This window comes from Neovison vison, chromosome 8 (assembly GCF_020171115.1).
Source record: "Neovison vison isolate M4711 chromosome 8, ASM_NN_V1, whole genome shotgun sequence".
In the NCBI taxonomy this organism is placed as follows: Eukaryota; Metazoa; Chordata; class Mammalia; order Carnivora; family Mustelidae; genus Neogale; species Neogale vison.
The window spans coordinates 24,306,748-24,332,451 of record NC_058098.1 but is presented as its reverse complement, the minus strand read 5'-3'; the positions used below and the strand labels follow the sequence as shown (position 1 = coordinate 24,332,451).

The 25,704-nt window shown below is 40.6% G+C and overlaps 1 protein-coding gene across 1 annotated transcript; it reads right to left on the bottom strand.

Moving 5' to 3' along the window:
* Nucleotides 1-1,164: 1,164 nt before the first annotated feature.
* EIF2S2 (eukaryotic translation initiation factor 2 subunit beta) lies at nt 1,165-21,381 on the bottom strand. The gene is made up of 9 exons (XM_044263210.1): nt 21,221-21,381; nt 15,905-16,082; nt 14,079-14,182; nt 8,689-8,824; nt 7,969-8,069; nt 6,961-7,109; nt 4,239-4,295; nt 2,245-2,330; nt 1,165-1,633 (listed from the first exon to the last, which is right to left on the bottom strand). The coding sequence occupies exons 1-9, from the start codon at nt 21,233-21,235 to the stop codon at nt 1,458-1,460; spliced, it is 1,002 nt and encodes a 333-aa protein (XP_044119145.1). The 5' UTR covers nt 21,236-21,381; the 3' UTR covers nt 1,165-1,457.
* Nucleotides 21,382-25,704: the final 4,323 nt, after the last annotated feature.

Below are 25,704 nucleotides of genomic sequence, written 5' to 3'. Positions count from 1 at the left end.
TCTCCCCTAGGGGGTCCCACTAAAGTAACAAATGAATGAAACACATAGATACACACAAAAGCAATGGAGTGCTAATTACGCAAGAGGCACTAATCCTTGTTTTATTCACGCAGTAACATTGGACATTGGGAATTGTGTGGGCGTAGATACAAAAGAAGGAAGATGGCATCATAAACAGTTGAGTTCATCAGGGCAGTGGTGGCAGCTCAGCCAGTGTCTGTGGTCTCCCTGGGACCTGTTAGGTCGAGGGACGACTCTGCTCCCTCCACCATTTGATGGCCAAGGTGTTTCTGGCCTGTACGTTAAAGGTCACAGTGATTAAAAACAGGGTTAAGACATTCAGGCCTGAGCGAATGCTCCTGGGGCCACTTAGGAATCTGGCAGTGAGACCATGAGAGCAACATTATGCCCTTATCGTCAGGTGTGTGCAAGGCAGATCCCAGCAGACACATGAAATGATCTTTCTCCCTGTGCTATATGGAGAAATAGCTTTCAGCCAAATCCTCAGGCGGCAGAACTGGAGGCACCAAAAGCACCACACAGGCACCATCACCTCTTAAGTTTCTCATGGTCACACCAAAAAATTAGTTTTAATAGAGAAAATAAAAGCATTTACGATGGGTCTTTTTCAAACCCAGAACAGAAGTTGGGAAAAAGAAAAGTTTTCTCTAGCATCATGGTTTGGATTCAGTTCTCTGTATGGTATAATCACGTGCCGCAGTGCCTTCCTCACCAATAAATAGATGCCCAAGTAGGGTTTTTCTCATGTGCTGTTTAGAAGACGTTAAAGGCTGTTTCTAAGATTTTCTTAGTGGCCAGCAAGAAAAAAAATTTTGAGCGAGGGAGGATACCTAGCACCTTGTATTCCCCTCATGTGCTAAAAGCTGGACGTGAGGTAGTAACAGTAATTCCTCACCTAATGAAAAGAATTCAAATCTATGTAATCAATCCCTGGACACTGAAAACAGGCTGTCCTCACAGATACCATGTTCCAACCACTCTCTCGTGAAGCTTTATCCCAAAAGGAGCGGACAAGAAAAACGACCTCCAATGTCCAGTTTCTCAGGATGAAGATAGACCTCACCAGAGCCCAGGCACAAACTGTTTTTGCTGAATTCATTAAGCACAACTTTTACAGAAAACTGACAAACCAAATTGAAAGAATCACTGTTATAATAACTTTAATTTATCTTGCATTTTACATAAGTCTATGAACGATTTTAAAAAAGCACCGCCTTACCCCATCACGTTTTTCTGACAGTTGTTAAAGTGGCAATGAGTATGTCAACAGCTTGAGCATCGGCATCTTGCAAGGATTTCAGACAAACCAGCCATACGCCAAAGAACCTGGCAGCTTTTCTATCTTGTTTTTAATACAGTGGTATATCCACTCTGATGGTAACCTGTCCAGCCAAATCTCCACAACACACTTTGCAAAATCAGTGGTGGTTAGCCAATTAGTTAGCTTTGGCACGGAGCTGTGCTCGCTTGCCTGTGACAGCCTGGAAGCCGGTTTTGATGCTGGCAACAGAGCATCGAGAATGACAAGTTTCGCACTGTAAGAAATAGAGTCGGGTGTCCTTTTGCAGGATCGTGTCCGGTGATCGGCACGTGTGACAGGTAACGTATTCCTCTGCAGGAAAAGCAACATTCAGAATTACCTGGCGGCTACAGTGAGCCAGAGGTTTCTTTCCCTCTGAAACATCTACAATGGACTCCACAAGCCCAGGCTGGCACCCAGACCAGGGAAGGCTTTAGCCTAACTTAGATATTCTAGGGATAAAAAGACACAAGCTGTCGCTGTAATGGTTCAGGTACTAAATCAAGGACTCGAAATGTCCAAGGAGGAGGGATGCTTGCCAGATGCCATTCCTGGTTCTGTCTACAGGAGAGCCAGTCAGAACACAACAGTTTTCCTAGATGGGAATACCACCTGCCAATTTCAAGTGATTAGGAAGATGATAAAGGGAGTCCAGGCTTGACTGCAAAGAGATTTCCCTAACTTGGCCGTCAGCCTAGAACCAATCAACAGCCTTGATCTGATGGGCCTTAAGAAATCCAAACCCTTCTCATACCCCTAAGCAGCTACCAAGAGTCCCCTTGAGCTGTCCCATCTTCCCATCATTTTCCCTCATCTTTGAAGGTCACCCATTCTAGCTTCATTAAGAAAGCAGTGGATCTCCCCTAAAATATTATAGCCTGACTGAGAACATTTCAGAGTAATATAATTAAATATACACTTACTGATATATCTTCTCAAAACATTTTCTATCTGTTTCTGTTGGAATCTTCCTTTGATTACAAGTTGATTATTACCATCTATAGAACCACTATAAGAGAAAAGAAAAGGATCTCCATTATTTTTGTTTCCTGTAAGAAACCAAATTCCAGGGCCTATTTAAAATATATTCAATGGCATAGGCAAGTTCTAGGAGCAGTGCTGTACTACCTGATTTTTCAAAATTTAAGTATTTGGTGCCTGATGACCTACTCCTATTTCCTACCATTAAGTCCAGTTTCAACCAATTAAATCTCCAGTGACAGATTTATGATTAAGTCTAACAAACTGATTCCTTAACTGTGTGATGGCTTATTCAACCAACAAAGGAAAAGGACGCTTCTACTGAATGTATGCCATGTACAAGACAGTGAGGGGATCTATAATCTATAAATCTAGAAATAGGAAGGGAGCTAGATCTCTAAAAATTCTAAGCACCCAATGTTTTGATTCAGTCACTGAGTGGATGAAAATATCCTAAAATGGGTTGTGGTAATGGTTCAACTGTGTCAACATATTAAAAGCCATTTGTACATTTAAATGTGTGAATTGTATCTCTAAAGCTGTTACCAATAAAGTATAGTTGAAATCACAGGTCACATATTGTCAATGGTACTTTTAAAAAAAGATGATGCTGACAAGCACTTTGATAAGGTAAAGCTGTGTGATAGGCATTATCATTTGTTACATATCACAAAGTGAAACAAAATTCAGCCAGGTAGCATTAATTTTATATTTGTTTTGTATCTCATAAAACTGACTGCTAAGAACCTCTCCTGTGATTCTCCTTTAACTATAAGGTTTTATTATCATCCTCCGTGTACTGTAACCCTTAGTTTCCAGGCTATGGTGATTCCACTGCTTGATGTAGGAAATTTTATTTCATTCACTGTCAAAAGAAATTGAATTTTCTCAACAACCCCATAATATTTAGCCCACTGACCACAAGTTTACTGGTCACAACTTGTTATAATACCCCACCTCTACAAAAACTGTAGATTATTCTGAGAAGTAGAACACTGCTAGCTTTTATTCCTTCATTAGTTTATACAAATTAAAAATAATGTAATAAATTTACATTTAAAACAATCCTACAACAGGGCTTACCTATTTACCACTAGTCAAATTAACCCCTTAACCCCACAGCAAGTGTAGTCCGTTCCAACAAGCTGAATTAATCCTTGTAAGCCTTTTAAGAGCTCAAGCTCTAGAGACAGGCAGAACTGAGTTTACTATCTTGATTAGGCTATTAACTAGCTATGTGAGCAACTCACACGAACCTGTTTCCAAACCTGTAAGATGGGTAATACTAATTTCCACTTACAGTTCATAGGACCATTTTAACGGAGACAGTGCCCCCAAATGTGCTTCACATAGTACCTGGCATACAGTAGGCACTCAGTATGTGTTAGTCATCATTATCATGCTTTAAGTCTGTGTTACTTATTTTTAAAGGAACTTTTGGGATTCCTAGTACTTACGGTCATACTCATTGGGATGGGCCCCATGGGGTAATGATCTCCCTGAATGGGAATGGACTGGCTTGGTGCCTTCAATGAGCCCTGAAGACTGGGAAATAACTAATTATGGATCTCTGTTTCAATGTTTTCTCCTGTGCCACTCATCAGTCTATTTCTTTGATAGCCTATTAACAATTCAGAAAATAAATTCTGGCCTAAAAGTCTAGTATTTGCTAATAACACCCCAAAATTCTAATTAATGACAGGAACACCAGCAGGCCTGTATGAACGAGCCACTTTAACTCTATTCCCTATTCCTAAGCAGCTAAACTCTCAGAAACGGTTTCCCTCCCTCCCTGGCCTAAAAGTTCCTCTGATTATCATCATGTGAATATTTTTTCTAAGTGTGTTATATATCCCTTTCAAGTTATGAGAAGTTCCTTTGAAATACCTAGTACTGCTATCTATCACTGTATATTAATGTGAATACAGTTTCTTACCTTGTACCCAATTCAGCCAATAAAAATGCAAGGAGATGTTTGGGCTGACGATGTAATCTAAAAAGAAAGTGGAATATATAAACTTTATCTTTCACTGGAAATCTTACCAAATCTCTTTTAAAAAACCATCCTATTCGCTGTTTTTATCTGTACTCAACTATTTGGTGAATTTTAGTGTTTAGTTCATCAAACCCTGAAATAACACCAACTTGGGTGCCTGGGTGGCTAGGTTACTCAACTGCCTTCGGCTCAGGTCATGATCCGAGGGTCCTGGGATAGAGCCCCACATTGAACTCCTTGCTCAGGGGGAGCCTGCTTCTCCCTCTCTACCTGCTACCCTGCCTGCTTGTACTCTCTGTCAAATAAATAAATAAAATCTTTTAAAATAAATAAATAAATAAATAAATAAATAAATAAAATCCTTTAAAAAAAAAAAAGTAACACCAACTTTACAGGTTAACCTCTTTTTCTGAGAAGGTAGGTAAAGGGATCAAAAAGAGATACACAGATGTCCTTGATTGTAACTGTAAAACCCTCTTTATTTATTTATTTAAAAGATTTTATTTATTTGACAGATCACAAGTTGGCCGAGAGGGAGGAGGAAGCAGGCTCCCTGCAGAGCAGAGAGCCCCATGCCGGGCTCCATCCCAGGACTCTGAGATCATGACCTGAGCCGAAGGCAGAGGCTCAACCCACTGAGCCATCCAGGCGCCCCTAAAACCCTCTTTTTAAAGAAGAAAAAGATCTAGGGGTGTCTGGGTGTTTCAACTGGTTGTGTCTGACTCTTGATTTTGGCTTAGGTCATGATCTCAAGGTTGTGAGATAAAGATTCTCACTGGGCTCTGTGCTAGGCGTGGAACCTGCATGGGATTCTCTAAGAAAAAACAAAACAAAAAAAACCCCACAAAAACCTTCAAAGAAGAAAAAGATGCACAAATGTCTGAAACCCAGGCAATGGGACACTTGGCTGTTGTGCTAATCCCTATGTTATTTCCTTTTTGAAAAATCCTATATATATATATATATATATATATATATATGATATACATATAAATACATATATATATATGAAAACAGAAAAACTGAAAACAGCTTAAATATGCAACTGAAGAGCAGTTACAAGTAAGTTATGGTAGCCTGCTTTTAGAACAAGGCAGATATGTATATTACAAACCCCCTCCCCACCCAAATAGGAAAAAGCAAATAGAGAGCAATGCCATTCAGTATTTAAACTTAATTCTATTCATTGGTGGGGGGGCATCTGGGTGGCTTAGTTAAGTGTCTGACTCTTGCTTTCAGCTCTGGTCATGATCTCAGGGTCCTGGGATCAAGCCTCGTATGCAGGGGAGTCTGCTTCCTCCCCCTCTGCTCCCCACCCCAATCCCCATCCAGCTTGTGCACTCTCTAAAATAAATAATTCTTTTCTAAAAAATCATTCTCTTCACTTGGCATTGTCTGAACTTGTTCCAGTTACTAGGTATTATTAAAATTTTTAAGTCATTCCTTCCCAAAGTATAGTAAGGGTTGGTGAAAAATGTAATAGAACAAGCAAGCTCCTACATCGCTAGTGGGATATAAATTGGTAGGAGATTGTTGGAAAGCAATCTGCTAACATTTGCCACAAAAATAACCCAATCCTTTCAGTTCGGCAGTACTTTGCCCTAAGGCTCTATTCCGAGTTACCATCAAGATCCATGTATCAGGATGTGTCCTGAAGCTTTGCCACTGATCATGAAAACTCAGAAGCAACCATATCCAGCTAAGGAACTGTTAGAATATGTTGTGTTGCTACTCAAAACATTTCTGAAGACTATTTAATGACATGGGTAAAAGTTTTGTAATATATTGAGAAAACTCTGTTAAACCCCAGTATGATATCAATCTATTTTAAAATATCTACATGCACAATACTAGCTAAACATAGAAGTATTATCATTATCTTTAATGGTAGACTTATAGATGATTTTTCATTTTCTTCAGCATGTCTATTTTCTAGTTTTTCTAAAATAAGAATATACTACTGCTGTTATCAGCAAAAAGTCTAAAACCTTTTGAGTAATGGCTATAATGAAACCAAGTGATGACCTCAGGGTGGTAGAATTTTAGTAATTATTCTTTTGTGTTCATCACTGTTTTGCCTTTTATCTGCAATAAGCATGTATCATTTATGAAACTGAGCAACAAACAGTAGATAAGGTCAGCTGCCCTAAAGAGCCTATCAGAAAAGATGTAGCTGAGCCAGGGGAAGTGACAGGCCCAGGGAGTGACCTGGGGGTGAGATACATATGGAATGTGATGGTTATTAAGAAAGCTGCAATCCCATCGACCATGTCTTGGCAATGACCATCCAAAGAGGAGGCACTCCAAATTCAGCTGCTGTCCTGGCGATCACTCTTCCAGTTGTGTGGCAGGCCCACCCAGCCTAATGCGCTTTACCACCTCCCCAGCTGGGCTCCCCAGGCTCCTGTCTGAGGACTAGATCCAGCCTCCTCACCCCCCTTCACTCCATCTGGTTAGGATCCATTCTCATGGGTCAGCAGGAGTTGGCTTTTCTCACCTTAGGAAGAAATGACAGACTTAAACTGTGACCTTACTCAAACCAACCCTGACACTTGTGCATTCTTTCCTTCTACCTGCAACAAGTGCCCAATATGGACATTTAACATATCCTCCACTGAGTAACTGGCATTTGGGATGGAGGACTCCCCATTAACCAACTTACAGTTTACAGATATCTGTAAAGTTGACAAAAGAAGTTTTCTTTGTTCCTACTCGGACAACCTGTGGAGGTTTCATGACAAATTTCCTTTTCTCTCCAGCAACCATATCTGGATTCTTTTCCCTCATAATGTTGAACACTCGATTCAGTAGCTATAGAGAAACAAATGATATTCACATACATTTGTATAAATAGCAGAAGTTTAAAATTCCCACTTGAGTCACTGTTTTACCTTCAAAGCAAACCTCACTTTGTACTCACTTTTTGCTCACTTCAGCAGCACATACACACTTTTTACTAAACACACACATTTATCACTACATGTTCTGGCAGCACCTTAAGAGCAGGACTCAATCCTCAACCAGGATCTGGTCTATTAGGGATGCTGAGCAATACAGAGTTCAAAGTTGAATGAATGAATGAATAAGCCCTACTAATTTTGCTGTTTCTACAGGAAAGTATAGGATACATGGGAAAGTAAGATTCAGGAAAGCCCAAAGAAATTAACTCGACTCACCCTTGGCCCTAAATTAGTCTCACCCCCTTCCTCTACTGCTCTCCCAATTAAGGGGCTCCATGTCCTCAGAAGTTCATAGATTCAGATGGAACAGTGAATACCATAATGATTGCTGAACTCTGGGTATCTGAGGGTATCAGACAACACTGTGCACTGACTGTGACCTCTCTGGGTCTGCTTCATGATCTGTTCTTCAATGACCCTTCCAATTCAGTATAAAGATCTTGCTCGTCAGGGGTCCCTGGGTGGCTCCGTTGGTTAAGTATCTAACTCTTAATTTCAGCTCCAATTATCATCTCAGGGGTCATGAGATGGAACCCAGGCTCCACAGTCCATGAGGAGTCTGCTGGAGATTCTCTTTTCCCTGTGCCCCTCCCCACCACACAACACACATTCTTTCTCACTCCAAGTAATTATTAAAAAATAAAAGATCTTGCTCTTCTCTGAATTCTAGTGAACATCTTAGCCCTTTTTCATAACAGAATTTATCTTACCTCCTCATATGTGTAGTCTCTTTCTGAGCCTGCCCAAGCAGGACCTGTCTGGTTACTGAATGAGATACCATCATCTTTTTTGCTGTCTTCATCTTCTAAAGCTACAGATAATAAAGATCATAAGAATGAGGGGTGGGCAGTAACAAAGTGGGGGGAGTCAGATCTGGAGAAATTAAAGCTTCTAAGACATTTGTCTTCCTCCCGCAAAAAAGCATCAAGGCTCAAAACCAACCTGTTATTCCTTCAAGACAGCAATGTTACAACTTTCATGAATAATCCTTAATAGAAACATCTCTGTTAGGAATTTGTGATAACACACACACCAAAAAACAAACACAAAATAACATAATGCAATGGGATAAGTAGAGGGAAAAAGTCCAGCTGTTTTGAAGCACTCAGGAAACATCCACATCCGTAAAAATCCACCTGCTACCTACACTGAAGTTCTCTAAAGAACTTTAGCACTTAGAGCTAATAAAACAGCACTTTTAACAAAAAATGAAAAAAATTTGATTATTTAAAATCCAATTACAGTTAATGTAATCCCAATTGCCAAATTCTCCCCCCATGAAATCTTGAAGTCTCATTATCAAGTTAAATACTTCTTCCTTTCAATTTCCATATCAGGCAGTGCAAATAAGAAGAGAAAAATAAGTCATCAAAGAGACTAGGCCAAAGTCTTATGTAACCTAGAAATGAGGTGCTGAGCCCCAATATTACCTTCATCTTTCTCTAGTATTTCATCCTCATCTGGGAACTTAACATTCTTCTTTTTCTTCTTTTTATTGCCAAGCATAATGTCAAGGTCATCTTCTGGTTCAGCTGGTTCCTGGATATCACTTTCAATCTTAAGATCCTAAGAAATTGAGATAAGAATCAACATTTTGATACCAAGACTATTTTTTTTTTTAAATTACATGGGCTGACATCATTTTGGAGGAAAACAAATATTCACAACTGAAGTTATAGATAAGCAATGTCTCTCACAGGTGAACCAAACTGGCTCAGAAAGTCTGCCATTTAGGGGTACCTGGATGGCTGTGTCAGTTAAGCGTCTGACTTCAGCTCAAGTCATGAGCCCCGTGTCATCCTCTGTGCTCAGTGGTGAGTCTGCCTATCCCTCTCCCTCTGCCCCTCCCTCTCTCAAATAAATAAATACATAAAATCTTTCTGCCTTTGGCTCAAGTCATGATCTCAGGGTCTTGGGATTGGGCCCCGTGCTGGGATCCCTGCTCAGTGGGTCTCTGTTTCTCCTCCCTCTGTGCTCTCTCTCAGAATAAATAAAATTTTAATAAATTAAATAAAGTCTTGGGCGCCTGGGTGGCTCAGTGGGTTAAGCCGCTGCCTTCGGCTCAGGTCATGATCTCAGGGTCCTGGGATCGAGTCCCGCATCGGGCTCTCTGCTCAGCAGGGAGCCTGCTTCCTCCTCTCTCTTCTGCCTGCCTCTCTGCCTACTTGTGATCTGTCTCTGTCAAATAAATAAATAAAATCTTTAAAAATAAATAAATAAATAAATAAATAAATAAATTAAATAAAGTCTGTCATTTAAGCTGGAAGTTCTTTAAGACACCTTTTTTTTAAAAAAAAAAAAAAAAAGTAGGCTCCACATCCAATGTGGGGGCTTGAACTCACAATCCTGAAATCAGAGAGTCACATGCTCTTCTGACTGAGCCAGAGAGGTACCTCTCCTTAAGACACTTTTGTGGCATATTTTCCTTTCTTTTATCTATCAGCCTTGAGATCTTACAAGTATTGCCCATGTTTCCAAACCAGACCACTGTCAAAATCACCTAAAATCTTTAAAAGATTCCTGTATTAGGGCAGCTGGGTTACATAGTCAGTTGAGCATCTGACTCTTGGTTTTGGCTCAGACTGTGATCTTGGGGTCGTAAGATCAAGCCCTGCACTGGACTTCGCACTCAGTGCAGAGTCTGCCTAAGATTCTTTCTCCCTCTCCCTCTGTCCCTCTTGCTCATGTGGGCTCTCTTTACAATAAATAAATAAAATCTTCAAAAAAATTCTTGTATCTTGACTGACAATCTTCAGCAGCAGTAGGGTTCAGGAGTATTTTAAAGAGTTTCTAAGTATTCTGATGCAATCAATGGAAGTGTTTTTTCCCTCCTGACACCAAATACATGGTGAGGCAGCTGCAGAGCCTTCTCTGGTTATACCACTTGCCCAACAGCCCAACGTGTTCACCGCCATTGAAGAGCTTTTATGTAGGTTTCATTATGCTGACAGATTAATTAAATCATTGCCCACTGGTGACTGAACTCAGTCTCCAGCCCCTTTCCCTGGAGGACTGTGTATGTGAAAGTTCCAATCCTTCAATCACGGCTTAATCTTTCGGACAACCAGCCCCCACCCTAAAGCTATCCAGGAGCTCCTAGCCACTAGTCATCTCTCAAAAGACACTTTTATCACTCCAGAGATGCCAAGGGTTTTAGAAGTCTTATGCCAGGAACTGGGGACAAAGACCAAATATTTGTTTTGTTATTATGTCATAGTCAGCCTGGTATCAGACTGTGAAAAGGTCTTTAGGCATCATTTCAATAAATGACATCATGAAAGAGGGGAAAAGGCAGAACCCAGAGAATTACAGTCACACCTGATGAATGGATGGAGACAAGGTAAACCTGGATCCCAAGATTAGCTGCTGTAGTTAATGGATGTAAACAGGGCACTAGAAATGAGTCATACACACCCTAGAAGATCAGAAAGGGCCAGTCTCAGTCTCTAGTCTTCTAATCTCTCCATCCTTTGACCAGCTTATCTGGCTTCCCACCCTGAAGTATGTTGTCAGTATTACCTATCAAGGTCTATTTTTGCAAGCCTACATCCTGAAGTACTCTGACACTGGCCACTGTAATTTCATAAATCTTAGTAGAAAAATTGGAAGAGCTGGGAGTAAATGACGCTCAGCCTTGAGATCCCAAATCCAAGTATGTAGTCGCAATGCCACATTTGGCCATCAAAAACCAATCCTCTCACGTGTATTAGCTGGATAACACATAAACAAGAAAGAGGATATTAACTTAGTCTCTAAGATGACAGTCATCAAACGAGATGACAGTCATCAAACGAGAAACTTAGATAATGCTTATATAAATTAGCACGCAACAACTAATTTCTAGTCCTATACTATTTATTGACTTCATTCCAGTAAGATCTACTTCCAAACTGAAGCAAAGACCCAGTGAAACACAGAAAACAGCAGAGTGTTTTTCAAAATTTTTCAAAAGCCCTGTGATGGTCTGAAAATTCAGGTGGATGAGTAACCCAATACCCCTTTGTTAAAAACACTTTAGTTTCAAGTTAGTTTCTTCATGCCTTACCTGATGAGGATACTTGTAGTAACAAGCTATGTTATACCTTCAATAGCAGAGAAAAAAGTATTTAAGCATTTAGTAAGAGCAGAGCTTATAACGTGACTCTTCAGGACAAAAGCTACTAAAGGAACTGACCAACAAAACCTTGTTAACCAAGACCTTCTATAGCACATCTGATATGTCACTTTGTTACCCAGGATATTTAAACCTCATTTGTTCAGTATAATCTGAACATTTCTTTCTCAGTTTCCCTACAATAGTAGGAAAAGAAGATAATCCCCAAACAGGGAGACAATAAGATAAATCCAGGTAAAATCATCCTGTTCTGGGGCACCTGGGTGGCTCAGTTAAGCATCTGCCTTCGGCTCAGGTCATGATCCCAGGGTCCTCAGATGGAGCCCCACCACTGGGCTCCCTGCTCAGCAGGAAGCCTGCTTCTGCCTCTCCCTCTCCCCGCTGCTTGTGTTCCCTCTCTTGCTATGTCTCTTTGTCAAATAAATAAAATCTTTAAAACAAATAAACACAAAAAGCCATCTTGCTCTAAAGGAGTCGAAATTATTCCTGAACTAAAATAATTAAAAAAAAAAAATTTTTTTTAATTTATTTATTTGACACAGAGAGACAGAGAGAGAGAGAGAGAGAACAAGCAATCAGAAAGGCAGGTAAAGAGAGAGGGGGAAGCAGGCTACCCGCCAAGCAGAGAGCCCAACACAGGCCTTGATCCCAGGATGCTGAGATCATGACCTGAGCCAAAGGCAAAGATTAACCCACTAAGCCACCCAGGTGCCCTAAAATAATCTCTTAAAAGGAAAAATATCTTGTTCATTTCCGTTCCTTAGCAATTAGCACACAATGCCTGACTCACTGTAATTACCAATACATATCTGCTGAATTAACCAAGTTATCAAAATTGTGACCATTTCCAAAACTGAATGAATTACTACTGTATAAATTTCCTACTACATGTGGGATACACTTTATTTACTTGAGTTTGAGCAAATAAACTAATTGGGGTACAACCAGTCAGAATGGCTCAAGTTAAGTCAGGAAAGGACACATGTTGGCGAGGATGTGAGAAAGGGGAACCTTTCTACACTGTTGGTGGGAATGCAAGTTGGTGCAGTATGGAGATTCCTCAAAAAGTTGAAAATAGAGCTACCCTATGACCCAGCAATCATACTACTGGGTATTTACCCTAAAGATACAAATGTAGTGATCCAAAGGGGCACCTGCACCCAAATGTTTATAGCAGCAATGTCCACAACAGCCAAACTATGCAAAGAACCTCGATGTCCAACAACAGATGAATGTATAAAGAAGATGTGGTACATATATACACCATCAAAAACCATGAAATCCTGTCATTTGCAAAAATGTGGATGGAACTAGAGCGTATTATGCTAAGCTAAATAAGTCAATCAAAGAAAGACAATTATCATATGATCTCTCTGATATGAGGAATCTGAGAGGCAGGGTGGGGGTTGTGGGGGTAGGGAGGAAAAATGAAACAAGATGGGACTGGGAGGGAGATAAACCATAAGAGACCCTTAATCTCAGAAAACAAACTGAGGGTTGCTGGGGGGGTGCCGGGAGGGCAAGGATAGAGTGGCTGGGTTATGGACATTGGGGAGGGCATGTGCTATGGAGAGTGCTGTGAATTAAGACCGATGATTCACAGATATGTACCCCCAAAGCAAATAATACATTGTATGTTAATTAAAGAAAAAAGGGAACCAATCTTACAAAAAAAAAAAAAAAACTGGGGTAAAGAGCATAAAATGGGACACTTAGTACATGTGTATGTGTGTTCTCATGCTTAATCCTTCTCACTTGTATATACATAAAATTGCTATTATCCTGGATTTTTAAGACAGATGTATGGGCTCTGCTCAAAATTCCTGGACAGGGTCTTTAAAATAGTAGCTCTAAGTAAGGGAATAACAGACTTTCATCTCCTTCCTCATCCATCCTTCTATTTACCCACCTACCCACCTCTTAATCTATCCTTGTTAAAAAGAATTTTGAGATATTTATATTGGAAACTGATCGAGTAACAAGATAATCACAGGGCCTCATGTCTCTAAAAGACTAGAGAACCCCATAAAGCCAAGTGCTCCCATTCTCCTATAGACCATAAAATCATCAGCCACCAACCATCACAAGCTGGAGTTCATTTTTTGCTGCTCAGAGGAACATGTATAAGTTTGTGTATCTTTAACATGCTACCAAAAGTCTAAAAGAAGAAACCATATGAATATATGCTCCACAGAATTTCTCACTTATACAAGTATCTCTCCTCATCCAATCTCAGTGTGGTTAATGACCAAGGGCATTTTGTAATTATTTTAATGGCACCTGCAATACAATGTGTAAAACTCAATTGATATTCCTTTAAACCGTAATTCCTTTAAGATACCTAGTCAGGGGGGCGCCTGGGTGGCTCAGTGGGTTGAGCCGCTGCCTTCGGCTCGGGTCATGGTCTCAGGGTCCTGGGATCGAGTCCCGCATCGGGCTCTCTGCTCAGCAGGGAGCCTGCTTCCCTTCCTCTCTCTCTGCCTGCCTCTCTGCCTACTTGTGATCTCTCTCTCTGCCAAATAAATAAATAAATAATCTTAAAAAAAAAAAAAAAAAGATACCTAGTCAGACACAATCCCAAGAAAATGACCTTAACACTGATCAAGTACTTAATAACAAAAGCAAAGCTGTTGAGGCAAAAGAAACATCAGCCATTAACAACCTTTGAGAGGTCAAATTTTACCTTCAATAAGAAAGCAATACTACCTTTACACCTTCTTCAGCTTCATCAATATCAAATATCTTTTTTGTTTTTTTCTTCTTTTTCTTCTGATTAAAGAAGTTCAAGTCATCTAAATCATCAGAAGCATCTAAAAAGACAGATAATTAAGGGTAAAAATTATTAACAACTAGCAGAAGGTATAGCACAAACCGAGTTAAATAACCAACATTTCAGCTGTTAATTAGTCAAGTGACCAGAATAGACAGATTTGGTATTAATTAGTACCGTGGTCTCTCTACAACCCAAGATCACAGTTCTGAAAAACTCAATAGCAGGTCAAGTCAAGGCTTTGTAGGAAAAACCTGGCTAGGGGACCCATGTTGGGAATAATTTTAGTAATCTGACCATACAATGCCTCATTTTTCTTATGGCAAAGTCAGAGTTCTAACACAATTTCCAAGGTTCTCTAGCTTTCTGTCTCCGTTTCTGGCTACGCTCTCATCTACCAACCCTTCATTGTTGGTTCCAGTCCAGCTAAACTACTTCTACTTCTTAGTGTCGTGTGTGTAGTCTCTTACCTAAAGCCTCCCATTGGCCCTCTCATGTGGCACTTAACTTCATCTCACTGGATCTTGGTTAGAAGTAACTTCCACCAAGAAGCCTACTCTAACCCTATTCCCCCAACTGGGTTTTAGGTGCCTCCTAAGTGCCTAAGTTAACAGAAGTAACACTCTGTTACTCCAACAGAGATACTTAATGGCTTATCTACCTCCCTACTGGCTACTAAGGTGCTATACTTTTTTCATCTAAATCCTAGTGGTTAGCTCATTGTTACTAAAATCAATCCATCAACAAAAGGCCTTATAAAGTATATAACATGCATTAAGCCTACAATTTGAAACTTTATCCACCATTAGTAATAATGGGTTTATTCAGTAAGTCTTCCATTTGTCCTGCCCTATTGTACACTAAGAATACTTTAGGATCCCTCTGCTACGGTTTTTCAAGGAGCTACTTATGAATTCATTTGTCTTACTACAAAAATGTCTCACTTTTTTTTTAAAGGAAGTGAACCTTTCTTTTTTCTTTTTTTTTTTTTTTTAAGATTTTTATTTATTTATTTGACAGACAGAGATCACAAGTAGGCAGAGAGGCAGGCGGAGAGAGAGGAGGAAGCAGGTTCCCGCCAAGCAGAGAGCCCAATGCGGGGCTCGATCCCAGAACACTGGGACCATGACCTGAGCTGAAGGCAGAGGCTTTAACCCACTAAGTCACCCAGGAGCCCCTGTCTTACTTTTCAAGTTTGTTTTAAACATGTAAAAGATGCTTAGCACATACTAGATGCTCAATAAATGTCAGTTCTCCCCATCGCCAACAGTGTAGTATGTTCAACAGACATAAATCATGTTTACCGTATCATTTATTTCTAGTAATCAAATGGTGTCTTATGTTAGAACACAAGAGGGACTAAAACACTGGTGTCTAAATCCAAACATTTTAAGCTATAATTTTAATCTCTTCTATAGATTCTCAGATTTGCTAAGATACAAAAATGCCTATTTTGCTCCAATGTCTTTCTGCCTACACTCAAATACAACTACAATTGAAACTGGAAAATAGAGACCTGACAGGTAAGACTGGAAAAACCAGGCCTGAGATGATGAGGTTTTGTCATCTCTGCAACTTGGGGATTGGTAGGAATTTCTCTGGAATAAATCTATCAGAAATCTGGCAAGATCCAGTGCATGCAACATGTTAATAGCCTCAACTTCACTTACCAGGCTGAGAGGTCACTGTAGGCACGAAATCCAAAACACAAAAGAGAACCAGGTCTCACAGGACAACAGAGACTTTCATATCTACAACTCACCTTTTTTCCTACTGTCCTCTTCATCGGCTTCTACATCTTTGTCCTCAGTTGGCTCTGGTTCTACTTCTTTTGTTTCTGAGGGCTGGGTTTCTTCTGTCTGGGCATCCCCTTCCTCATCTAACATAAAAGGCTTCTTCTTCTTCTTTTTCTTCTTGCTCATAGTAGGATCAAAAATCATCTGTTTAAAGAAAGAAAAAAAAAGAACCAAGTGATTGTGTTTAAAGATACTCACATTCCAAATATTGTATACTCAAAAAGTATGTGCTTGAAAGTACAATATATGGTGCATTAAAGTACCAAAAAGGATTTTACAAACAGACACAGGAAGTCCATCCAACAACCTACCTTTATTAGTAAAGGGGAGGGGGAGGGGTATGGTTCAGAAACATGTGCACATGCCTTTAAATTTGTTAAATCCTCACAAGATATAGCAACTTCACTTTTAAATTTCATGAACAAATTTGGAGACTTTATAAATGTATCATGGAACTTGGGAAGGGACCACAGCAACAACTTATGCTATGTCCCCCACTTTATGGATGAGAAAACCAATGCCTCGGCAGCTTACGCAAGTTTTATTTACGGCTGGTTTGCGATGCCGGGAGACTTGACCTGATAAATAATTGAAACAAAAACGTCTCTCATCCCATCCCGACACTCCTCCCCAAGCTCAGACAAATCTTTAAGAAAATCCATCAGACCCCCTTCCTATAGCAAATCTCTAAATAAGAGAAAGTTCCATAAGCTTTTATTTTGCTTTTTGTTTTGGGAACATTAAGTTTTCTTAGCTATTCTAAATCTAATGTCCACTAGAGAGTAAGTGAAAAACTAATTTATTACTTGTTTTTGGCAACTTGTATACACTGATCACTTGGAAAAAAAGACTAGATTATTATTTTAGACACAAGAGTTTAGCAACATTTAGAGTAGATGCCTGGTAAAATGGAAGGAGGTCTTTGAAGTCAAGCAGAATTGGGTTCAAGTCTCAAGTATTTCTCTCTAAGCCCTTACCAATCTTTGTCCAATTCTAGCATGCTTCAATTTAGGATTTTGCCCAATGATCTGCTGTGACAGAGAAGTATTTGAAAGCAAAGATCTGGAGCCCAACTGACTGAATTCAAATCCTGACTCTGGCACGCACTTAACTTGTGTTACTCCAGATAAGTTCTTGCCTTTTGCATGCCTCATTTATAAAATAGAGATCAGTAGCAGAACCAAAAACAAATCTCACAAGATTACTGGAAGGATTAAATGAGTAATTAAATATAAAACACTTGGTACATTGCCTGGAACAAAAGTACTCAATAAATGTTAGCAATTATTATAATTTATATAATGCTTTATAGTTCACAAAGCATGGTATCTCTTGATTCCTATCACTGAAGTTTCATCAACTTGGGGTGATCAAATTTCAAGACATATCATGAAACTCTCAAAAAAATTTCCTCAAACTGATTCCAATTAACTTAAATTTATCATCCAAGTACATCAGAGAAATTGAACTACACTGAACCAATTAAACCAAATTGAACCTAATTCTACCGATTGAACCAAACTAGGGTCTGTAATTAAGGTAGGGTAGTTATCGTCCTCACCCAATGAAAAAGGATCTGCAAGATATTTTGGAAATTGACACAGCCTCATTTCAAAGATTTCCTCTTCCACCTTCACCAAGATTTAACTGTGTAGCAAATGAGTAATTCTGAAATGCAGTCTGAAGAACATTACTGAGCAACTTAAAGAAGAGGATATAAAAAATAAAGAAGACTGAAGAAACAGGAAGAAGTTCCCCACTGCTAACTATTAGGTCCTGTCACTCTACATAAATGCTGCAATCTATTCCAGGGAGGTATCCAGTTTATCCTCATTCCTGAAATATGGAGATTTGGCAAAAGGACAGAGAACACACAAGGCACTAGAAATTTGGTAGTCTGGCAGGGCTTACAATGTATTGCATTTTTTCCCCCAAGTATCAAGTTCCCTGGAATACTAATTACCTTTTAACTATTATTTAGCAAGACAGACCAAAGATAGGAGGGATTCTCGAACAGAGGATGGCCTCACAGCTATCATCCTACTCTCTGAAAAACATTCATACTTAAATCTATAGGCAAACAGTTTGGTTGTAGCCTTGTAAAGAGTAATAAACATGCAGGAATTATACACTGAAATAATTAACATCTCTCTCAATTACTATCTCTGGATACTTAAGACATATAGTTAGTTATTCCCTCATATACTCACAACACCTAGCAAAGTAGGATTTAAAAATAAGGAAACCAGGGATCCCACAGTAGTGCCCAGAGGGGTACTCCCCAAAATACAAGGCCATGTCAGTGCTGAGTAAAAAAATATATATTTTTTAAAGATTTTCATGTCTTACAAATTATTACATTCAAAATATTGTATGAGACTAGTTTGGATTTGAGAAGCAAATAGTTGCTAACAGTACACTTAGGAAAAAACCACAGATCTCTTGAGAATTTTTTTTTAAGTAAGTCCACAGCAAAGCTTTCAAAAACAGCTTCTCACTTTCAACTTCCAGGTTGGGCTGGGCTGGAGAATGCTAAAATGCTTCATGAAAAGTGGTAACCTACTCTCATCCATCAGAATTTACCCAAGAAGATAACTTTATGGTCACACCACACCCAGGAAGCAAGTGTTAGTTACAAAAGAACTTAGAGAAAAAAGGTGAGAACGAATGCTAAATACTCTCCTCTCTGGGTGACAAGATTTTTATTTCTTTGTATTCTTCTGTGTTTTGTAAACTTTGTACAACACACATTCCATTTTTAATCAGGAACTTTTTTTTTTTAGTTTAAAACTTCTTTTGTAAAATACCCTACCACGTTGTGTGAAAACCCAATAGTTCTGACAACTTGTAAACGAGGCCTAGTAATAAGAGGTAATCTTAGTTATTAACAGTACTTAAAAAAAAATGGTCTGAAAAATAATGAATGCCTGAAGATTAGGGGATTTTTCCATGATTCTAGAAGACTGCTTTTTAAAGGTCATGATTCCACTAGGTTAAAGAAAGTTACATTTTGGTGAGTTTCTGGCTTAATTACCAGGTTTTGTATGCAGTTTATTTTATGTCAATTATACATCAATAAAGTACTTAAAGAAAGAAGGAAATGCGAGAAAATAGGAAAAAAAATAACCCAAAACTAACAGTAGGTTCTTTAACCCTCTATCTTAGGCCCAGGGTCTCTTGGGGAGACTCTGGCAGTTTATAAATCTTTTCCACGTACAACTTTTCACTTGATCCTTAAAGTCTGTAAAGTAGTCAGAAGTTAAGGACATGCCTAAGAATACTAATTTAGTCAAAAGTACTGAGGAACCAGATCCTGCACATACCTCCAGAGTGGAGCTAAAGGCTGAGTTTCTAGTTCCACTAATATGCTGTGTGATCTTGGACAAGTTAACTTCCCTAGGCCCTAGTTTTCCTGCCTATAAAATGAAGTTGGACTGGCAGATCAGCGAAGTGCTAAGCTACTTAACACTTTATTGGCTTCCAAAGCCCTCTGTTGGAATGCTGGTTCTGCCATTTTTGCTTGACAAAATCTTGTTCACCCTTCAATAATTTATTCACATTCCACTTCCTTCAAAACTTGACCCCACTGCTAAAACTGAATCCTCCAGCTCCCCAAATCGCTATGTTGAAATGGCCCTATTTCTTCCACCCACTGTAGCTAATAGTAGATCTCTTAAGTCCAACACTTGTGAGTACTTTACCACAAACCCCATACACAGAATAGTACCACACCGTACCTACAAAGGCACTGTTAAAGGTTATGAAAATTTTAGAAAATGAGTAGGGAAAAAACCAAGTATGAAACATTGCCACTCTCAGAACTTTTGAAAAATACAGTAGCCAGAGCAATGTCTTGGAGGTCAGAGTATGACCTCCAAGCAAGAACCGCCGACTTCATTTAGATTCTCAGTTATTTCCTAACAAAGCAAGAGCCTCCCAGTGACTTAGATGGAGGCAGTATTGTTTGCACAGATCTGGTATTCTACTACTCAATCCGCCACTTATTATTTAGTCATGGGCATCATACAACTCTCTAAGCCTCAGTTCTCTCATCTCTAAAACGGGCGTAACAATAATACAAATTTTACACGGTGGTGAAATCGTATGTGAGATTGGAGTCTACTCCTCCAGTATGAAAAAGCCAAATTTCTTATGTGGTCCTCAAATCCCTCCACAAATTAGCCGCCACTTACATTTCAAGCGAATTCACTCTAACCAAATTGGAGAATATCCCTTCTGTGAGCACATGTACTTGCCTTCTTAACCACTCTCTTTAAAACCCTATGATCAGGCCTTTCCACTACTGTAGAAATTCGTGCAGGGCCTACCTAATAAAAACCAACGCTCGAGAAAGCCCTGATTTTTTCCTCCTCCTACTCTCCAAGGCACTACAGGCCAAGCACCCCAATATAAATTCAAGAAGTGAATTATTATAAATTCAAGAGCTTTTTGTTTTTTGGCGGGGAGACCTGGCCGGTAAGCCGTAGTTTTCTTCAATCAATACTTACTGACAGTACTTAAAATCAGATTTCATTTTAAGCCGTTTGATTTTACATGAACTGGAATAAATCTGGCTAAAAAGGATTGGAGAAAATTTGCTGAGGTACAAGCACGACGGTGGAATAAGATCCAGCCAGCTTCGTAGCCCCATCTTCCCGCTCACGTCGCTGTGAGCTCTGCTCAGGAAGGCTCAGGGACTCCCGCCCTAAAACTTTCCGAGGTGAGTCACTTTTTGAGGCTGAAGGGTCTTCTTCCTCTGTCCTATCTCCCTCACCCCTCGGTCTTTTAAATAAATAACGCTCGAGATGAGAATAAGGGCGGATACCGGCCAGGACATGCCAGCCTACAAAGTTTTAAACGAGGGCGCTCCGCCGGAGCTGAGGAAGGCTCCTCTCGGCACTCCCGGCGCCCAGCGAGGAGAGTTGGAGCCGCACTGTCAAATCGAAAGGAATGCAGCGGTCGGCAGCCCCAATCTCGTTCTTTCGGGGAATTACCCGGGCATTCAAGCCCCCTTCTGGGAGGGCGACTCAACGAGCTCTTAAGTCCGGAAACGCCGGGCACAGGAGGAAGCAGGCCTCGGCGCCGCCGCCCTGAGAAGAGCCGGGCGCCACCAGGCCCGCGGCTCCGAAGTCCTCACCGGTTCTACCGTTCCCAGCCGCCCAGGCCCGGCTGCCCCACATGGCGGAGGCCGGCCGCTAGGCCGCAGGCCCGGTCTCCCACACCGGGTTGGGTTAGGCTCTCCGCCTCAGTCCTTAGCCCCAGAGCCAGGCTCAGGCCCTCACCTCGTCCCCGGACATGGTTGCGGCTCGAGTGGGCTCAGCACGGACGGGAAGTCGGACGGGTCAGCCCCAGGCCCCGGTGGCAGCTCTGCTCCTACCGACACCTCTCCTACCACCGCACTAGACTCTTGCATCAGCGAAAGGGAACGATACCCCGCCCTCTCCTCCCAAGCGTTGGAAATACGCCTGCGCAGAGCCTACCAAGGCGCAGGCGCGCAGAGGAGCCGACCTAGAGCGCTCGGTCTGGCGCGAGTTACCAGGCGACGGCGCGGCGCGGCGGCCGGCAAGCTGGGACTTGTAGTTCGCCTAAAAGAGGCGGGCACTTACCGGACGGCCGCCCAGCGGTTCGTGCGCTTGTGCGACGTCTAAGGAAGCCGGACTGAAGGTTGGCTTTTGCAATTGACGGCTGTTACCTCAGTCTCCGCGGTTTTCTGCCGGGCTTGTGGAGTGAATTCGGGGCCATTTCTCCTGAGTTAGGGTGGTGCGTGGGACGCCCAGTAATAAGAACCCGGTAGGGCTTAAGTTTCCTTGCTACTATCTACTCCATGCGCCCTGGAGGTATTTTAGTGTTTGAGGAACTCAAAAGTTGGAGCTAGAGGCGCGCACCTCACTGAGAGGCTTTACTTAATGAGAAATTTAAACCCAACGTGTTGGATTCCAGGTTGGGAGGTCAGAAACCAAAAGTCTCCTCTGTAGTTTTTGTTTGTTTGTTTGAAAAGATTTTATTTATTTATTTATTTGACAGAGATCACAAGTAGGCAGAGAGGCAGGCAGAGAGACAGGAGGAAGCAGGCTCCCCACTGAGCAGAGAGCCAGCTGCGGGGCTCGATTCCAGCACCCTGGGATCATGACCTGAGCCACCCAGGTGCCCCTCCTCTGTAGTTTTGAGGAGAGATGTCTCCTGAGAAGAGACGGCCTGCCCCCAGTCTGTCAGGAAACCTGAAAATACTTGTTCGTGAAATCTCTGCTTGAACGCTCTGGGGGGCATCACGCAGTTCCCCCGGAGCCATAATAAGAGCAGTTCTCTTTGAAGGGGCTCTCACGAGTGTGGATGGCCTCCAGCCAAAGACCACTGACACCACCACTAGAGGTGAACAAAGTTGGACTTATTGTCTCCTTACAAGGAGGTAGACACACCATGCTGTCACTTGACCACTGTGAGACTTTGCATCCCTAAGGAGGCTGCAGTACCTGCTCAGTAATCTTCAACTACTGATATCTGCTCAGACCTGGGTTTCTCCACAGCAGCATTATTGACCTTTGGGGCCAGATAATTCTTTTTTTTTTTTTTTAAGATCTTATTTATTTATTTGACAGAGAGAGAAATTACAAGTAGGCAGAGAGGCAGGCAGAGAGAGAGAGGGAGAAACAGGCTCCCTGCTGAGCAGAGAGGCCAATGTGGGGCTCGATCCCAGGACCCTGAGATCATGACCTGAGCCAAAGGCAGAGGCTTAACTGGGGCCAGATAATTCTTTGTTGTTGGGAGCTGTTCTGTGCATTTTAGGATGTTCAGTAGCATCCGTGGCCTCCATCATGTCAGTGGCACCCTGTTTTGTTGTGACAATCAAAAATGTCTCCAAACATTACCAAATCACCCGTGTTTGGGAGCCACTGGCATATACCATTTATCTCCTCCTGGGTCTTTGAAAGGTAAGAAACATTTGCCACATGAGAATCCCCAAACCGCTTTAAATGGGGAGATCTTGAAAAGAGAGAGAAACTGCATGGCCTAGAGTTCTGAAAAACCTGTTCAACTAGAACAATGAAGACTGAGACAAAGCAAAGATAAATGAAGTGGGAAGAAACAGAGGGAGAGGACCAGTGATGAAAGTGGAGAGGACCTCTGTAGAAATCACCCTTAAGTTATTCAGTTAACAATAACGAAGATACGAAAAGTCTTAATGAGGCCTTATAATACCTCTGCTCCCTGTTTGGGAAATGCTGTTATGCTTAGCAAATAGTCCTTGGCCATTTTTCTGAAAAGACTTCTTTTCCTTTACAGCAAGGGCCCAGGTCTGACCTTCCTGGGGCCCAGGTCTGACCTCCCTAAACTGGCTACTTGCATGAGACTCTTCAGAGATTTCAAACATTCCCCCAAGGAAGTAGTTTGTTTTCCAGGAAAGCCAAGGTTTCCTGGAAAGCAGGCAAAAGTCATAAAGCAATGATAGCTAAGCTTTTCCAGGTTTTCCAAGAGACGATCCTACTTAGACTAAGCTAATAAGAGCATCCATACAAATAATCACCTGTATCTTCCTAACCTCTTTCATTTAGGAATCTCTGCAAAATATATAGGCATTTATTAGTTTTCTTCTCATAACAATGATAGAAATCATTGTAATTTTTCTGTTTTATAGATACAGAAGCCAAGTCATGGAGTCCACAAAAAATAGTAAGAAATCCAGTATTGAAATCTTCACTTTGGGCCATTCCTGATGCTTAGCACCACTCCAGATCTCCCACTACTCAATAGTAAGGTAATGATAATCCTTCAAGTGTATACAAAATTTTATGTTTTCATAGGCTTTAAAATAATCCATAGTCTCTTCACTTGACCCATAAAATAGCAGGCCTATTTTAGTAGAGGCTATGAATTAAAATAATTAAAATAGAGGGCATGAATGAAATAAAATTAAATAGTAGTAGTATTTGAACTGGAACCCAGATTTCATGATTCTTAGTCCAATACTCTTTGTACTTGGTAAGCAAGTCCATGCATCCTTGTAGTAATACTTAATTTACAGAGAACAGAAGATATTCTAATCCACATAGAAATCCAAACCTATGCAACCCTTTCATCTATTTTTACCTCATTATGTAGGGTCTTTTAAGAGTTAGCTTTGGTGAAGAAAGGAAAAAGTCACTGAGATATTAATGAAGCATCTGGTAACTCTGAAATTAAATTAATCTTTGGATTGACATAGTAGGCCGAAGGCATAGTGAGGTTCCCGCTAAAGAAATCTTAAATAGAGTTAACCTTTAGGATCTAAATTAGTAGGAATGAATTCTTAATTATTTAGCCATACATAAAAATGACTTATGAGATAATATTGTCACTGAGGAGATTTAGGAATTACCAATTCTTAGCAATTTGATCAGGCTATAGTCTAATGAATATACTATCTCTACATACTGTCATTATATTAATGATACCCAAATTCATATTTCCAACCCAAACCTCTCCACTGAGTTCCAGCCTCACATAGTACCTACTTCTCTATGTTTGCTCGTCTCATAGAGATCTCAAAGTCACTGTATTTATTTTTTTAACTTTTTTTTTTTTTACTATTTTATTTATTTATTTGACAGCGATCACAAGTAGGCACAGAGGCAGGCAGGGGTTGTGGGGGAAGCAGGCTCCCTGCTGAGCAGAGAGCCCAATGCGGGGCTCGATCCCAGGACCCTGGGATCATGACCTGAGCCAAAGGCAGACACTTAATGACTGAGCCACCCAGGCGCCCCGAACTCACTGTATTTAAAACAGAATTCTGGGTCTATGCTACCGCATGTCTTCCTCATCTCACAAATTAAGGGTACTGCTCTCTGCTCAGTTGCTTAATTCAGAAACCTAGGAGTCAGCTCAATTCCTTCATTTTTGTCACCTTCTTCATCCAATTCATTATCAAGTCTTGTTGACTCTATGTCCTAAATAAATCTCAAATCCAACCACCTCTCTCTATCTCCACTGCCACACTAGTTTGGTCCAGGTGACTGTCATGTCTTTCTTGGATACTACAATATTTTCCTCTTTACCTTTTCCTCCATAACACTTAACACAATTTGTTTAATTTATTGGTAGGTTGTTTACTTGTGATTTTCATAATCTCACTTCACTTCTAGAATGTATATAAATTCTTTGAGGATAATTTGTTGAATTAATAGATAAAAATCCAATAGTGCTAAAATTTTAACATGATTGCTTATAGAGATGTAGTTGAAGTAGGAGCCTTTATTTAATCATATAGGATAAAAAATTTACTGGAGCTAATATAATTAAAATCAACTGTAGTACAACTCAAAATGGATGAAAGATCTAAATGTGAGACAGGAATCCATCAAAATACTAGAGGAGAACACAGGCAGCAACCTCTGTGACCTCAGCACATGGCAACTATTGGCTAGACATGTCTCTAAAGGCAAGGGAAACAAAGGCAAAAATGAGCTTTTGGGACTTCATCAAGATAAAAAGCTTTTGTACAAGCAGAGGAAACAGTCGACAAAACCAAAGGACAGCCTACAGAATGGGAGAAGATATTTGCAAATGTCTCAACAGATAAAGGGCTAGCATCCTCAGTCTATAAAGAATTTATCAAACTGAGCACACAAAGAACAAATAACTCAGTCAAGAAATGGGCAGAAGACATGAACAGGCATTTCTCCAAAGAAGACATCCAAATGGCAAACAGACACATGAAAAAATGCTCAACATCACTTGACTTCAAGGAAACACAAATCAAAACCACAATGAGAGGGGCACCTGGGTGGCTCAG